Source organism: Rhinichthys klamathensis, unplaced genomic scaffold (assembly GCF_029890125.1).
Source record: "Rhinichthys klamathensis goyatoka isolate OS25496 unplaced genomic scaffold, OSU_Roscu_1.1 h1tg000135l_1, whole genome shotgun sequence".
Classification (NCBI taxonomy): Eukaryota; Metazoa; Chordata; class Actinopteri; order Cypriniformes; family Leuciscidae; genus Rhinichthys; species Rhinichthys klamathensis.
Genome location: NW_026606670.1, coordinates 1,428,554 through 1,446,605, shown reverse-complemented (window position 1 = coordinate 1,446,605; position 18,052 = coordinate 1,428,554). Strand labels below are relative to the sequence as shown.

The 18,052-nt window shown below is 41.0% G+C and overlaps 1 protein-coding gene across 1 annotated transcript in view; it reads right to left on the bottom strand.

Moving 5' to 3' along the window:
• The window catches only part of prim2 (DNA primase subunit 2), a 112,834-nt gene that overhangs the window by 33,809 nt on the left and 60,973 nt on the right, over positions 1 to 18,052 (bottom strand). The window contains exons 8-9 of the mRNA XM_056257179.1: positions 16,725 to 16,797; positions 14,720 to 14,905 (exon numbers count right to left, since the gene is read on the bottom strand). Coding sequence (XP_056113154.1) covers positions 14,720 to 14,905; positions 16,725 to 16,797 — 259 coding nt within the window. The remainder of the gene's footprint in view (positions 1 to 14,719; positions 14,906 to 16,724; positions 16,798 to 18,052) is intronic.

Sequence of the window (18,052 nt, the reverse complement as noted above, 5' to 3'; positions counted from 1 at the left end):
CAGTTGCTCTACAGAAAAACGATCGACCGCCGGCCTGACTGTCTCAGGCTTTACGTGTGCGATTTTTAGTGGTCGCGGGGGGACGCTGACGGGGCCCTCCTGGAAACTGTCGATGAGGTGGGCGAAAAACTCTCGCATCTTCAGGAACACGAGGTCTTTGAGGGGGCTGTGACTGAGGTGTAGCGTGCCGGCGGAAACGCTGCTCCGATGCGGCATAGTGATGTCGGGTCTGAACCGCTGGCATCCTAAAGGTAGGGTTGCGCTGCACCTGTGTCAGCTGACGAGTGGCTTCAGACAGCTTTACCCGCTTTTCCAACAGTTCCGGAACATTTGGACCAAAGATATGCCCGGGAACAAAAGGAAGATCTCTCAAGGTTTTCTTACAGTCCTCCGGCAGTCGTGCTTGGGCAAGCCACACTTGGCGGCGGGCTGCCAGAAGCGTGGCTGTAAGACTACCCAGCTCGCGGGTCACATGGCCTGTCGCCAACAGAGCAGTTTGCAGAAATTGTGAAATAGAGGGATCTGCATTTGCAGGTTCCAGCGTACTGGTGGCAGCAAGAAGTAACTGGCAGATCGTGTTTTCTGCTCGAGTAATGTAGGCAACAGACTCGTATGCCTTTTTTAGCAAGGAATCCGTACGACCGCATTGAGCACTGGGGCATCGCACATTCCCTCGTAGAGCCTCATCAGGAGAGACCACCAAAGCTGCCACAGGCTGCTCTATTTCCGGAGCACGACCCACCCCGATAGAATCTGCTTCAGCCATAGATGCTAGCGTTCGAGCAATCTTTGAGCGCCGCTTAGGTGGACCAGAACCAGTGAGAGCATTTGAGAATTCAGCCACAAAATCCTTACATGGTGGCATGGCAAAAGAAGTTGCAGCTGTGGTCTGTCTGAAAAACACATTAGTTTGTGCAGATTGGACAGGTGACTCATCAAGTCCTAGACGAGCAGCTGCCATTCGAAGCACAGCCAAAGTGTCATCGGAGGAGGACTGGGCTTGTCCAGACGACTGAACTGACCCCCCACTAGAGCCCTCTGCTGCTGGGTAACCAGTGAAAACAGCCTGAGGTGATGGTTGTGTAGCAACATCCATAGGATCCCCATGATCGTGAAAAAAGGAATCTGAAGCACTTGTAGAAAGCACATCAAACTCTGAACGATGAGAAAAACAAGGGGAATCAAGAGACTCTTCCCCAGCTCCCTGGTTTTGAACATTCTCATCCTCCTGTGTCATCCTCACAGGTGTAGCAGATGTGACCGGCTGAAGTGAGTGAAGCAGGCGTTTCAGCTCTGCCATCTCTGAAGAAAGCACCGACACCGTCATAGAAAGTGAACCTTTCTCAACATGTGAATGTTCATCATCTCGCGATTTGGCCTTCTTATCTGGGAGGGGAGCACCAGCTGCCGCCGACGCCCTGCGCTTCCGAGTGCGCGAAGGGGCTACATCTAACTGCCCTAGTTTCACTGTAGAATTAGGGTCTAACTCGGCAAGACGGAGCCGTCGTTCCGACATAGGCAAAAGGCTGCAGTGCATGCACGGGTCCGTGAGAGCCTCTCGCAGATGTTGAACACCCAAACACGACGGGCAGATGTCATGACCGTCGTCAGGGAGAAGATTATTAGGGCACAGCTTACAAGTCAGTGGAAAACCAGTGGCTATCGAGCTGTGAGCCATAGTTACTCGCTAATAACACCCTCGGATAGTACCGTAAGGTTAAGTTAAGCGGGATGAAAAAATAATAAAAATAAAATAAAACGATTACCTCGGGTGAACCGACAGGTAATACCAACAAAAATTTTATGAAAAAAGATAAGAGGTGTCTAAAATGGCCGGCGGATTGAACCGAGGGACAAAAAGTGTTACATGGATACGAGGAAAAAACACTCTAAGTAACGTTAGATAACTTATGTCAACGGGAGACCGTTAACTCATAGCGCGGCAAACACAAGCCACCGGATTGCACCGAGAGGCACAGAGTGTTACCGACGAAGCAATATGAAAAAACAAAACTCACCAAGTGCCGTTAATTTAAATCCAAATCCTTGAAAAAATCCAAATCCTTGAAAGAGCGTAGACACGCGCTGTCACAGCTTGTGAGGACGAATCTCGCTGCTCTTGTAAGCTGCACTTGACAGCGCGTCACTCAACCAATACAACCTATCTCAACTAGGCGAGAAAGCGAAAGAGGTAGAGTGCTGAGCTACTGTAGCTTTACCCTCCAGGGCTCAGCATACGTCACGCCACGTGACTTTGTTGGTATATTCTCTCGACCTATCTAGCTGGCACTGCGATAATCCATAGTGTTTACACTGCCTCTGGCGGTCAGTAAGAATGAAACAGAACTCGGTATGGGTTATAAGTACAGCTTGCAGAGTCCAATGACACCAGACATGTTAGGTTTCGTTTTACGGTTTGTGTACCGTTGTGATTTAGCACTTACAAAACATTTGCCAATATCTTCGAAACCGTTCGTACGCCCAAATGACAAAATATTAAGTGGCAAGAAAATGCAAACAAACTCAGGAGTGGATCATTGTTTATGTGTTTATACATATAAATGTCTATAACTCCAAAATGAAATTAGATATTTTCACCAAATTTGACACACACATGTATGCGCTCACTCTGAGAACACATACAAAAAATAGTGGGATTGTGCCTCTTGTTGCAGTATGAAATTTCCATCGACTTCAATACAGTATTGTGATATAAACTACTATACTTTATGAATGCATTAGCATATCATTACGAAACTTGGTATGAGTCATCGGCACCATGCCTTGAAGGTACTCAAAGTTTCGGGGCAGCACCACCTTGTGGTAAAAAAGTTATAACAATTTCCAAAAAATGCTAATAACTTTTGAATAAATGTTCCTATTGTAATGACAAATTACAATTGACAAAACATAGATATCAATTTTGCCATAGTCAGCCAAACTTCCTGTCCGCCATCTTTATTTTCTTTTAAAACCTACTTTTTCGATTTTCTCCTAGACGTGTCCAATTTTCACCAAAATCGAATCGTATCATCTCCAGACCGTGCCGACTAAAAGTTATGGATTTTGTGTCGATAGACGAAACTGTTTTTGTATACCGCAGCAGAAAAGTTGAGACATGATGCCAAAATGACTATTCAGGCTTTATCTCTGCAATGCCTTGACATTTTGACACCAAACTTTGTATGTGTCATTGCCACCCCACATAAATTTCGTAATCGCGCCACCTATTAGTCGAAAGTGATAATCCATTAAATCAAATTTTTAGTTATTGTGTTATTCAGCTATTTTGCCTTAAATCATCTTAAAATTTCTTTAATTGTTCCTTGCTGCATACAATTACATATTTCTCCATCATTTTTAATATGATCAAGTCATTTGCATGTCATTTTGCGTCATGGGATTGTAGTTATTTATTTCATTAAAGATGTTAAGTACACAGTCCAGAAGCAAAGAATATTTGAAAATCAAACAAGTTTGTAATGTTGTGATTCGCCTTGTAGCTGGCTGGTTTGGTTCATGGCTTATAAAGCTTTAACCAGTGCCGTTTCTTCCGAGGAGGCAAGGGAGGCAGTGCCTTCTCAATTTTTATAAGAATATAATCCATAGTACAAAATATAACAAATATTATGAAATATGAAAAATGTATAAATCCTTTGTTTTTCTAAAGAGAAACTGTCCAACAGTGACACAAAGCAGTTAAAGTTACAGCTGGAGGCAGGGTGTCTATTGCCTTCCCTGAGTTTTAACAGACCCCATCCATGGTTTTGTTGGGGGGTAGCTGAAAAAGAATGGTGAAAAGTCAAGTGAGAGGAGGCAATGCCTCCACTGGACGAGGCTATTGCCGTTTTCACACAAGAAATACCACCTCTCGTTTTCATGCGCGTTCCGCATCCACAAATCAATCTAATTCAACAAATAATGGTATTAATGGGAAGGCTGATTAAAATGTACTTAAATAACTTACCAGCTTAAATAAATCACCACTTTTTGTCACATCACATTCAAATTTGAAATGACTTGAAAACATGATATGTGAACCAGTGAGGACTCTGGCTCCTCATTTCAGAACATTTCATTTTCCCTGTACGTCACTGGCTTTAACACAGAATTGTTTAAAATCTCTATGGCAAAATTATTTCCAGAACCAAGGCTGCTAAAAAAGGGGATGGGAACTGTTGCACTCAATTACATTTTGCCAATGGAGTTAACATTTGAAAAAACTTATTTCAGTTATTTTCTTAAGTTTTCCTTTGGTCAAAGGTATGAATACTTGAAAGTAATTCAACATTCTCAATAAACGTCAAAATTCAACATGACTTGTTGAAAAAAATATTACTATTTAAGAATTTCGCTCTAAAATACTGAAGTCCAGCTATATGTGGTTATATTGTTTGTGGTTATTTGTGGACTTTTCGTTGCAGGTGTTTGGCAATACATTTCCCATCTTGTCTGTCCCTCTTAATCTTCTTTCATTGCTTTTCGAAGTAAACATCAACATCTCTTATTTCCTCCATTCTACCATTCTATTGAAAATTACCTACATTTTTCTCTCGTTTTGCTACACAATGATGTCACAGAATATTGCCCACCATTCATCTGTGACCAAGTGAATGCAGAAATGGACAGATCCATTGTGTGGCTTTATCGTTTTAGATTACTTTAGAAGCTGATATTCACCTCAATTGCAGACGAATCAAAAACTATCAAGTACTGTATTGTTCAACACACAAGCTGGGCTAAACTTCACCCACTGTGTATCTACCTATGAATAATGCATTCATCAGAACACGGCAAAAACCGTTTCAGGGTATTTGTTTGCATTCATTGTAGTGGTAAAATTGAATCATGTTGTCTAAGTCCAAACATTTACTGAATATTAACTGCTAATATTAAAGTATAGATGATGTATTGCATAATCTGAAAAACCTGAAAAACTGAACTACATTCATAACAAAATGCAGTCCTGTAACAGTCATGAACACTTTACATCCTTCCAAAGGATCCAATCCAAAATAGCTTGAAGAGTTTCAGGAGATCTCACTTGAAGTACTGCCATTGACACAAAAAATATGTCAGTGCTTAGCAACAGTCCGTCATTTTAAATTTCTCAGACAGTCATACACGTGCACAAAAGTAGATCAATTGCATATTCGATATCTGAGCTGCTGACACAAATACAGTCTAATAAATCCTGTTTTGCTTTGGGGGGGAAAATGAAGGAAAACATTTAGGCACAAATTCTCAATGGTAAGCATTTCATCAGCTCGATAACAGGAACAGTAAGATATGACTTGTTCTCAGATGAGAATAAACTCAGATGAACCATAATATTAAAATGTTCACAAACATATCTAAGCAAATTTACAGACATTTTAAGACCTGCACAAATAAACTGAACACCTTATGTCCATACAGAACAAGGACCTGTGAAGACCAAGTTGGTCAGTTTGCCAATATGCAAAGTTCATTGCTTGGTTGTATAAAGCAGCTTAAGTGTAATTTTCCCTAAATATCACCCTTAGGTTTCCCATAAAACTATAGGGTGTTGCAGAAAATAACCCTTAAAGGGGAACTTGGCAACTATTTCAACTTAATAAAACCGTTTAGAAATCATTTGGATGGTTAAATAACCTGTTCTGGTGAAAATGGTGACTTTCCCCGCTCCCCCCAGTGTTCCCAGGCGGAAAGCCAACCTTGTAACATGGGGACTAACGTCCCGGTAAGTTGGAAATAGGAAGTCTTGTGAGGAGCGAGAACGAGCGAGAGACACGAACTGCTTTATGGCAATTCGACATAATTCTATGATACTGTGTATGATGTATTACCCACCTCGGTAGACATAGCTCAACACGATAAAGTTGTCCGGCACCGATAATAACAAAAGCACATGAGCAGCGGTAGAAAGGGGGAGGAGGGTGCCGCAAGTGAGATGTGTTGTAAAAATATACGCCCCACAGCTGTAGGGGAAGCTCGATGAGAAAACATGTGACAACAAAAGTGAAAATCAGTGAAGAAATGGCTAGAGTTGCCAAGTTCCCCTTAAAGTGTAACTTGGTTTCTTTAGGTTAGAAAAAACTACATAAACCCTTAGATTTTACCTTAAGTGTCTATTTTTCACTCAAGTAATCTCTTTAAAATTATGTGTTGCATGAAGCCCCTTAACTGTCATTTACCTAAGTATATCATAAGGCTTAAAAAACTTCACCTTAAGTATTACGTGGAGTGAACAGGTTTAATCCAAGTCTTCTAACAAGACACGATTAGCCGCTTTATATGACAGATTTTAATTTAGGCATTTATTCTAGAGATGCACCGATCGACCAGCCAGGGACCAGAATCGGATGATTTTCCGCATGAACGCCCCAGACCGGTGACCGGACGGTCCGTCTCATGTCTTTCCGATTGCGAGTCGGCCTGTTTTGTTGCCAGAGGCAGACGTGTAAAGTCCAGGTTCAGAAAGTAAAAGTCCTCCTCAGTATTTTGTTCCAATCACCTGGATTTGCTAATTAGCACAGTTTTTCAGCCAGGAGAACTAATTAGTGAAATCAGCTGGCTGAGTTCATGGGTGGAATAAACATATAGCAGGACTTTTACTTTCTGACCCCTGGACTTTACACCTCTGGACAGAGGTACAGGCAATAACGTCAGCAGCGCATTCTCGCTCTCTTCTCTCTGACGGCGAAATGACACACACCCTCTCACTTGTCTCATTTGCTCTGGTTAAATAGTGCTTGTATTGCGCACAATTTTACTAATTCCCGCAGGTTTTGTGCTCACACAAAAAGCATGCGCACCACTGATCTATACACACATTAGGCTGCCTCTTAAACAGCTCGCAAGTGCCAAAATGAGTGGATTACTGCGTTTAAACGGTCAAATACACAAAATTGTGTCAAAATGACCATCTTGGCGAGTATTCAGTTAAACACAGTCAGTTCTGTAACGTAGATAGTTGAGAAAGATAACGCATGTTGAGTAAGACAAGAGTATTTTGGATCTGTTCATAAACTCTTAAAGTGAAGATAAAGATAAAGCAAAGATAAATACAATACAAAGATACAAATAAAATAAACAGGTGTGTCTAACAGTATTCAGGTACAGAAATTTAATAATTAAATGTATATTAACCCTCTGGGATCTGAGGTGTTTTCTGGGCCTTGGAGGTGTTCTGACATTTGTGCTTTTTTCTGATACTTGTGACATTTTCATGGCTAGAGTCTGATTACACTGTATTCAGCACAAACTCTGCTACAGTAATATGTCAGCAGCATGTATGTAAAAGTTTTTAGTTTTGAGATAATGACGTTTATGCGTGGTTTGTGAAAAAACTAAAAAACATTGTCACTGAAATAAGGTCATGAAACCCATACTAATTATTTCTTCACAAGACTTTTGAAAATTGTATCACATAGCCTAGAATATTTGCTTCAAAACTATGTGAAAATCATCCTGACTACTCATTCAGATAAGACAATATATTCATTTAAAATTTGTAAGACGTGTTTTGTGTAAGAAAGCTTTATGCGGGGAGGCGTTAACCACCCATTAATATTGATGGGTTTGACACCTGAGAAAGACAAAGACCCTCCCCTAATGGCCCTATTAGGTGATATCATTATGAGGAGCCTCGCACAAAGAATGAGGAGACTTAAAGAATGGCTTTTAGATTGTTTGGATTTATTTACAACACAACATAATCCAAAGATACACAACAAAAGACAAAAAAGCACATTAGTAAACACACTGATATAAAGACAGAGACTTGGTCAGTCACACACCTTTGTGCCATTCCTAGGGCTGTAACGATACGCGATATAAAATCGAAATCGCGATACTCAGGTCCACGATCCTGTATCGCGATGTGAGAAGGCAATCGCAATCACACCCCTTCCAACTCCCAGAGTTATCCTTCCTGTCCAGAACCAGGGCTCGAATTTCGGCGCGGGTATTGCGCATAATTCTAATCATTCCCGCAGGTCTCCCATTTATAATGCGGGAAATTCCCGCAATCGTAATCCACACAGATAATAAAATCAAATCATTCTTTTAACAACTATCTTCCAGACGCAATTTCACAAACAGCGTGAGTGTTCAGCGGTGCCGCGCGCTCTTCTATCTCTTCTCATAATGTGTTGTGCAAGGCAAGCATCAAGCGCTGCGGCGATAATACACACTCGCGTTTTGGAGTCGGGACCATAGACTGTAAGGTCTATGTAATCGGGCCAATAGTGCATCGTGACTGAAGTCTTTTTAAGTCTTACCAAGTCTTACCAGTTTAAACATTCAAGCGATTTTAAACTAATCAGTGCTCGCGCGCTCTCTGAGATTATTTTCTATGCGCACATTCATAGAAAATCCGCCTCAAAAACAGCTGGCTAGTAACTATTTTTCGCGGATTATATTGCTTTAGCACGCAAAATTGTCAATTTCGGTCTTTGTGAGTAGGCTATACTCTAAATATAGTCGGTTTTGTCTTTAATAAGCATAAAACGCATGCCAGTATAATGAACAGGATCCGTGCACTAGCTCTTAAAGTGACGGCAGCCATATGTGTCTGTCATTAATTTTGTTGTCAAAACAACAAAAGATGGCTTTAAGTTAAAGGAATCAGAATTAATAGCCTATGTATTTAATTTATTCAGGACTAAAATACTACCCAGTGTTATTTTCCATTTGATTACTTTATTCAGTATCTGTATATGAATACTAGTGTTAGACCTATTCAAAAACTTTTCTCTTTAATTGTCTTTATTTGTATCTTTATTCTATTTATTTGTGCTACTTTTTTCAATTTAATTAAACAATTTAAATCAAGCTTCCTTGTGATGTGTAAATTCTTAACAACAATATTACCCCATTGTAAAAATGCAATGAGCGCAAACATTTAGGCAAGATAAATGTAATAATTTTGTTTGGAAAAAATGCCCCCCCTTTCTCCCCCTCAAAAAAAAAAAATCCTCCCCATGAGAATCATCTAAAGGGGGGATTCCTCTATTAAATTAATCCTCAATTGACCGGCAACACGTCCAACATGCAGATGCATATCCTACGGCACCATCCCGAAATCAATTTAGTTGGAGTACAGAACACAGCTCAAAAGCAGCAGCCTACACTGCCTAGTATAGTTTAATAATTTGCATAGTTATTATTGTTCTTTGGTGTTTAGATTATACAGGTTTTTCCTAATGTTATTTAATAAAAATACCGTTTTTTTTCTTCTTCTCTCAAAATCTCTTTTTTCACCACAAGCCCCGCCCCCTCAAGCCCCACCCCGTGATAGAATCGCGATACGAATCGAATCGTGGGTCAAAAATCGTGATACGAATCGAATCGTGGGTTTGGTGTATCGTTACAGCCCTAGCCATTCCTAAAACATAGTAGGCTACATACCTGTCATCTCTTAAGGTGTTTGATTTTTCACTTTACCATGTTCATGTACAGAGACTCATGTGAATGTTTAAGGCTATGTTTACATGGAAACGATCTGAAGAGAAAACGCAAAAGTGGCGTTGCGTTATCACTTTTTATTCTGCGTTTAGACGAGCGTTATGGTTGGGAAATCCGCGTGCATATGGTGACGCAAAAGTGTGTGAAATTCGATGTAGTATGCACTCCAGGCGGCTAGGTGGCAATGTGAAGCACTGCCACACAACAACACCAATATCTTAGAATATTTTGTACAACTGCTGAAAAGACTCTTGTATGTTTTTCAGAGCTGCTAGGGCAACTTGAAGGTCCGACGTATGGAAATAATCTGACATGTTGGTTGTTATTTTCCTGTACTGGCGCATGCATGTGACGTAAACGCGTACGTGACGAGAGCCACCGTGAGCAGATTTGTGTTTTTACCGTTTAGACGGGAACGCGACGGTGGAGCGTTTTTAAGATTTCCACTCTGGAGGGTGGCTTCACTTTTTTGCATTTTTAAGCCCCCAAAACGCCGTTGCCATGAAAACGAAAGGCACATCCGATAAAATATTTTTACGTTTTCACCCGGAATCGTTCTCGTGTAAACGGAGCCTAAGTCAGCAGGACTCATCAGTGGCATCTGGTCCCTTTAAAAAAATTTTTTTTAGAAAAAAAAAAACAAACACCTGTGAACATGCTGATATCAAGAGAAACTGTAGGGCTGAACGATTTATATATATATATGAACACCAAGTTTGTTGTGCCTTGTAGGCATATATGTGTAGGGCTATATAAAAAACATGAAGCCTAATGTTTGGTGCGTTTATCTTTTCAAACCAACAGCGCGAGTGACTCAAACTCACAGCGCGTGCAGAGGACATTTACTGAAGCGATCGAGCCGCTCCAAACTATGAAACATTATTCTTACCATATTATACATATCTACGTGTGAGCAGATATCCACAAACACAGTATTTAACAGTAAACACAGGTCTAAACATTATAATATTTCACCATGAATAAACAACACTCATACGAGCCTACCGTTATATCGTGCTGTGTTTAATTATCGAACAAAAACATTCTCGTGTGGTACATGTAGGCCTATATACATTTAGCATTAGGCTTCATGTTTTTACAATCACATTTCATAACGTACATTTTAGTCTGGCACCAGTTTAACTAGTAGCTACAATGTAAAGTTTATGCAACAATAACATGCTACTATTAGTGTCTTACCTTAAAGGAGAACTCCAGCGCAAAATGAACCTTTGGTCTAATTACACATTGTTACCTAGTCAACCGTTATCTGAGATTTGTTTTCATGATTATCGAATGTAAATAGTTTTATCTCTAAAAACAGTTTAGCCTATAAAGCTAGTATAACGCTAGTATATTGGGCATAGTGTAATGACAAATAAAAATCGCTTGTTAATACCACTAACAAGGCTGAAAATAGCCCCACACTAACACGGTAGCATAATGAGGGTCCCTACCTTCAAACCGAAGCATTGAGAACTTTGTCAGTGTCCAGACAGTTTAATAAGAAGATATTTTAAACATACAGTCAACTTCGCGTATACAGGCAGAAGCCATCTTTGAAATACAGTCTTTACCAGTCGATCTACGAACGCCGATCCAAGCCTGCTGTTCGCGCTCACCTTATCACAACTTATAGCTCGTTCACATTCTCACCAGCGCACTTGGATCGGCGTTGTAGATCGACTGGTAAAGATTGTATTTCAAAGATGGCTTCTGCCTGTATACGCGAAGTTGACTGTATGTTTAAAATATCTTCTTATGGACACTGACAAAGTTCTCAATGCTTCGGTTTGAAGGTAGGGACCCTCATTATGCTACCGTGTTAGTGTGGGGCTATTTTCAGCCTTGTTAGTGGTATTAACAAGCGATTTTTATTTGTCATTACACTATGCCCAATATACTAGCGTTATACTAGCTTTATAGGCTAAACTGTTTTTAGAGATAAAACTATTTACATTTGATAATCATGAAAACAAATCTCAGATAACGGTTGACTAGGTAACAATGTGTAATTAGACCAAAGGTTCATTTTGCGCCGGAGTTCTCCTTTAAAATCGTTCTCATAATCAAATCGTGTTCTTCTAATTCTTCTGAGGTATATCCAAGGTAAACAGTACAGCACAAACAACTCGATGAAAAGCAGAGCAGTACTGAAGTCGCTGATTCTTTGTTTTGAGGTGATGAGGGTGGTAACAGCTCTGCGTTCCTCCGCATGGATAATTTGCATGTGAACAGCTCTTGCCCGCGTGTGGGCGTGGTCACATTAGCGCTAATCAGCTCGGCTGAAGAAACTTTACATGTCATTGCTTTCATACGAATTACTTAAGCAGAGAATATTTGTTTTTGATATGATTTACATCATTTAAAAATGAAGACTTCAAGCTTCGTAAAGACATATGTTTCATGTCACAGTGACAAGCATTTGCTGAGTTATAGGTCATTTTCTGTCGCGTTTCAGAATGAACTTCACATTGAGAGAGACGGGAGAACGCGCATCATGTTTATTTTCTTTATTTTACGAAAAACACAACATTTTGTTTTTATTATGAGTGTACACAAATAAAAGAAGACCTTTAACAGTTTTGAATGATGTGTAACACTTATATGTAAGATCAAAATCAACAGAGTATTTTGAGTTTGTTTTGCACTGATAAGAAAAAAAAGCGAGCAGATCACGCCGGCGTGATTGCCGACCCCAGAGGGTTAAACAGCAGTCTTCACTGTATGTCATGAGTCTGTTCTGTGTTTCTGTCTTGGTTCATGTTTTGCTTCTCCTCGTTATGTTTATTAGTTACCCAGGTGTTTCCATTTAGCCACACCCTCTTGTTACCTCATTATCTTGTTTAGCTTGTCTGTCCTTGTATTTAAGCCTGTGTGTTTGGTTCAGTCTTGGTCAGTGCTTAATGTTTGTCGGTTGAGTGTTTGTCCTGTTCCTGAGCCTGAGCCTGAGCCTTGTTCCTGAGTTTATGTTTGTGTAGTTTTAGTTTGTGTTAATAAAAGATGCTGCAAATGGATCCAACGCCTTTGTCTGCTTCAACCGACCGTGACAGAAGCACTGACTATTCCATGGATCCAGCAGATTTTCGCTCCCGCCAGGAGAATCGTCCGATGGATGAATACGTGCGGGAGTTCTGTGAGTTTTGCCAGGAGGTGGATCTGAAGGAGACCTTTTTGAAGGAGATGTTTGGTCGGGGAATTGACAAATTTCTCTATTCACTCATGCCGGTGGATATCCCGCAATATACACTGGCACAGTATGTCGGTTTCGCCCTCCTCTTAACCGGCTCACCATTCACTGTGGACTTTGCACAAGAGGAGCCTCACAGACTCACTATGTTCCTGAAACCTGTTCTGAGTTATGTCATGCCCACCAGGATGTTGATAACCCCTTCTGCTTTCACCACTTACCAGCACCGTCAGTCTAGAGTCTCGTCTGTTCATCCCGTCAAAGCTGAGATCGTGACGGAGGAGGCTGTCCCTGAGATCGTGTCGGAGGAGGCTTTCCCTGAGATCGTGTCGGAGGAGGCGTTCCCTGAGATCGTGTCGGAGGAGGCTTTCCCTGAGATCGTGTCGGAGGAGGCTTTCCCTGAGATCGTGTCGGAGGAGGCTTTCCCTGAGATCGTGTCGGAGGAGGCTTTCCCTGAGATCGTGTCGGAGGAGGCTTTCCCTGAGATCGTGTCGGAGGAGGCTTTCCCTGAGATCGTGACGGAGGACGCTCCAGAGTCTGTTCCTGAGCAAGTCAGTGCTGACCAGGAGGGTGAACTGGATTCGGTCACTGAGCATGCTGTGGAGGGCGTTCCTGAGTCTACCCCTGAACTGTCTGCTCCACCATGGTTGCCTGCACAGCTGGATCCATTGATCTGGCCCTCCCACCTCCCCCAAGAACGCTTTCGCGTCACCACCACCCTGGACTATTCTGGGAAACGTCTGGAATACGTTCCTTAAGGGGGGGGTAATGTCATGAGTCTGTTCTGTGTTTCTTTCTTGGTTCATGTTTTGCTTCTCCTCGTTATGTTTATTAGTTACCCAGGTGTTTCCATTTAGCCACACCCTCTTGTTACCTCATTATCTTGTTTAGCTTGTCTGTCCTTGTATTTAAGCCTGTGTGTTTGGTTCAGTCTTGGTCAGTGCTTAATGTTTGTCGGTTGAGTGTTTGTCCTGTTCCTGAGCCTGAGCCTGAGCCTTGTTCCTGAGTTTATGTTTGTGTAGTTTTAGTTTGTGTTAATAAAAGATGCTGCAAATGGATCCAACGCCTTTGTCTGCTTCAACCGACCGTGACACTGTATACATTAAATATAATTAATCTTTGTTAAAGCAACAAAAGAGATTTTCTCTTTGTATTTTGTTGTTTGATTAACATTAATGATAGACAGCAGCAGGAATATTAGGCTACTGTCACTTTAAGACAAAATGCACAGATCTAATATAATGATACGCATCTGTTTTCTTTCTCAATTGTTTACGTTCACGTAAGCCATAAGCGACTGTGTTTATGAGGATACTCACCAAGACAGGCATTTTGACATAATTGTGCGTGTATGTGTCCGTTCAAGCACAATAGATGAAGAGAACCGAATTCTGTGTTCGCGTTCTGACTGTGCTGCTCTGATCACATCCTTTTCTGGTCTGTACTACGATCCCTATACTTGACATCGCACATCCAGCGATGTGACTATTGCGGATGCACACATCGCGATATCGATGTCAAAACGATATATCGTGCAGCCCTAGTAATAAGTGATTCTGAGCCGGTACTGAGTGAGCTCTCATGAGACTGATGATTGCATCAAAAGCTTGCCCAAAAGGGCAGCCATTCTCAGGTAAGGACATGAAATTCATTTGTTTCTCCTTGATTGAGCATCAGTTGGGAATAAGCATTCATTTTCAGAGCACAGGGAGGAGGGAAACATCGGTTTAAGATTGGGAGTGTAATTTTCTTGTTTAATGTACCATGCGCAGAAAATACGATCTGGCATGTTCCTCTAGAATTGTAATTAAAGACACGACAGAAGGGTGGCAAATTATCTCCAGCATCAGAATAGGGGAGCTGAATAACTGGGCCTTCTAATATCTTCACTCGTTCATTTGAGTGACCCTCTCAAGAGTTATTGAGGGATGAAGAAGAGAATGACATCAGCAGAATCAAAAGTGCTATACCAAAGAATTGCTACAAACCAGAAAAATATTAAAGTAACTGTCAGGGGACAAAAGCCAGCGTAAAAACCAGGACAATGTGAAGAAGTACGAGCTGAAGTTGAAGAGTTACCTTGTCTGCATCGACTTTCCCTTTGACAAACTCTGACCTCCAGAACTGCAAGGCCTGTTCCAGAGTAAGACCAATGCCCTTGAGGAAGAGGCCGTACTGCATGCGTCCACCGTGCCGCAGGTGGTGGTTTTCTCTCAGTGCCTTGTGGAGATGCCTCATACACAGAGGAAAGGACTTGCCCGAGAGCTGGTGGAAGTGAAGAAAAGAAGAGTGGTTATTGCAAATGGCTCGTTTTATAAATTAGCCAATTTTAATGTGCAGACAGCAATCAATTACCTAAAATACAACAAACACAGAGATCACAGGTACACTGTGAACACGAAACGACCATGACACAATCAGTCAATAAAGAGAAATTGTTAATGTACAATTATGTCTCACAAATTAGGACAAAAACTCACATTTATATGGAATAGCTTAATCGAACCTGGTTAGTATGTGGTAAAATACTGATATGAGGATTCAAAACAAAGGCGTTTTTAATCAGTGCCTCTGATTACAAGAGATTTCATTGCATCCGATAATGTTCAAGTAAAAGCAAAAAATGAAGGACAAAATTTGCATGTGCTGATGAGCCACTTAATTGGAACAGCAACTGGCCCTGAGATGACATCAACAATACAGAAACACACACACACACACAGCTCTCTTCCTTAGAAACATCACATGCACTCCAACCACTAAAGTAGGACATGCTCAATGTCCTAGTAACTTGAGAATTCCGGAAAAGGAAAACTTTATATTTGGCACTTGAGACTTGTGCTCAAGTTAAAGCAAACAGCGGTACAGGCTACTGAAACCAAATTAAATTTTATGCATCACAATTTTGCTATTGCTTTGCATACATATACATGCATATATACTAGGGGTGGAACGGTACATGTATTCGTATTGAACCAAAACGGTACGGGCGTCACGGTTCGGTGCACGAATTTGCACGGAGAATACACGGTACAAATAAAAATAAAAAACCTCTTAAATAGCGATCAATTTCGCTCTATTCGCTTTTGGTGTGACTGTGAATGCAGCAATGAACAGGCTGCGATCAAGATTGCAATGCTGGAGTGTGTGTGTGTGTGTGTGTGCGAGAGAGAGAGAGAGAGAGAGAGAGAGAGAGAGAGAGAGAGAGAGAGAGAGAGAGAGAGAGAGAGAGAGAGAGAGAGAGAGAGAGAGAGAGAGAGAGAGAGAGAGAGAGAGAGAGAGAGAGAGAGAGAGAGAGAGAGAGGCGCGGGCGCGAATCGCGCAATCGAACAGTGTGTGTGTGTGTGCGCGCGTGCGAGAGAGAGAGAGAGAGAGAGAGAGAGAGGCGGGCGCGAATCGCGCGATCGAACAGTGTGTTTTGTGTGTGAGAGGCACGGGCGATGAACAGTGGAAACATAAAAACATACTCCGTCATTTTTTTCATACAGGACATCATTAAAACTGCAAATTGTTTACTTATATTTGTGTATACTCGCAATAAAACACAACATTGTGCTTTTGTCACACTCTTAACTCTTGTCAAACTGTAACCTACAACTGTTAACAAAAGTTTTTAATGGTAGTATTATTTTATACGGAAATCAATTATTTATAATTCAGATGAGAATAAAGTTAGGGTTAATTAAAATGAAGGAAAACAAATATATTGATCTGAAATAGCAAATTAATTTTAAATTCATTCAGGTACAATTACCAAACATATCTCAGGGTCTTTTCGTCTTTTTAATAATTTAATTAATAAACTAATTATATAAAACTACTGTCAGTGCACTACAAATAAAACTGGTTCTATGCCTTTATTAATAAAACAATACAAGGCTTAAGACATTTATAAAAATGCCTTCTGCATTTTTGTTTTGCTTTTCACTCCATTGTACCCAAATCATACCGAACCGTGACGTCTGAACCGAGGTCTGAACCGAACCGTGACTTCTGTGTACCGTTCCACCCCTAATGTATATACAGATAGATAAATATACATTTAGAGAAATAATGCAACTTTGTCAATAACTTCAGTACTTACTGAATCAATCTGCTCCAGAGAAATTTTCCCAATGTTCTTCTGAATGCTATAGTCCTGACCCACATAGGCATGGCTACAACAAAGAATAAGGGAACAAACGATGAGAGCCAATCACAGTGGAAATCACAAGGTCAGAGTAGAAAACTGACTAACACGCCCATCATTATTCAAATGGATTCCTGTTTTCTGGTGAAGGAACATAAAACACTGCACAGCAAAAGACATACCTTGAAACAATACAGATTCTGCAAGACGCAGACCTGACGCCTGCTTAACAATGATATAAAATTGATGAATCTAATGCCAGGGACACACTTAACGACTAGCTGAAACATTCTAAGACTGAACTGAACACACTTACAGGGCCCTATCTTGCAGCGCAATTGACTTTGTACACTCACTGACGCATGTATCATTCCTATTTTGCACCCGACACACAGCGGACTTTTCCCTCCGCAGACGCACGTCGGTAAATTAGGGAATGAACTTGCGCTCCTGGGGACGGTTTAGCGAAAAGAGGCGGCGTGTTCCGGCGCAAACGTTCCCTGGTGCTATTTTGCAGTTTCAGAAAACAATTCCACCACAGACCAGGAAAAACCTAGTCTAACGTCAGTGGCGCGTTATTCAGATGTTATTTTAAGGGCACATGCTTGGCCATAATGTAGCGTGTGCACAACGCGCATACACTTTGCTTCTCTCATCTACACAGACACAGCAGTTCCCAGTTTTGCAAACCATACATAATTACAAGGAAAAATATTACCACACGAGGGAAATCATTGTGGTGTCCATGAAGATGTGAAAAAATAGGCATAAATCTAGCTTACACATTTCCTCAAATTATTATACGCCTGTTTAACCGAAGCTAATTTGGGTGGGTTTCTCTTGTAGCTACTTCAAAATCAACCCATTTTAGATTTGTGTCGCAAATCTGCCCACAAAGTTACTTGCGTTTCACGTTTGATACTTGCGTTTCAGATCGTTAAAATAGGGCCCACAGACTGTTTTCAACGACTTGAACAGATTTTAAACCGACTGCACGCAACTGTCTCTGACTCTGAATCTACTGATCAGTCGCAAGTATCAAATTACATCCATAATTGGCCTTACAGTGGTTAAGAGTGTCTCCGGCTTAAGTTGGAGACAACTTTGTTAAAGGAACATATCTTTTTATACACAAAAAATGTGAACACACAGTAGTAGGGTTTTATAGGCAAGCTAAATTTTGAAGATGCAAATTTTTTTTTAGACGCCCTCATCTCACTTTCTTAAAACAGGAGAAAAAGTACTAGACCTTTGTATTCCCAACACATTTAAGATCCTCTATT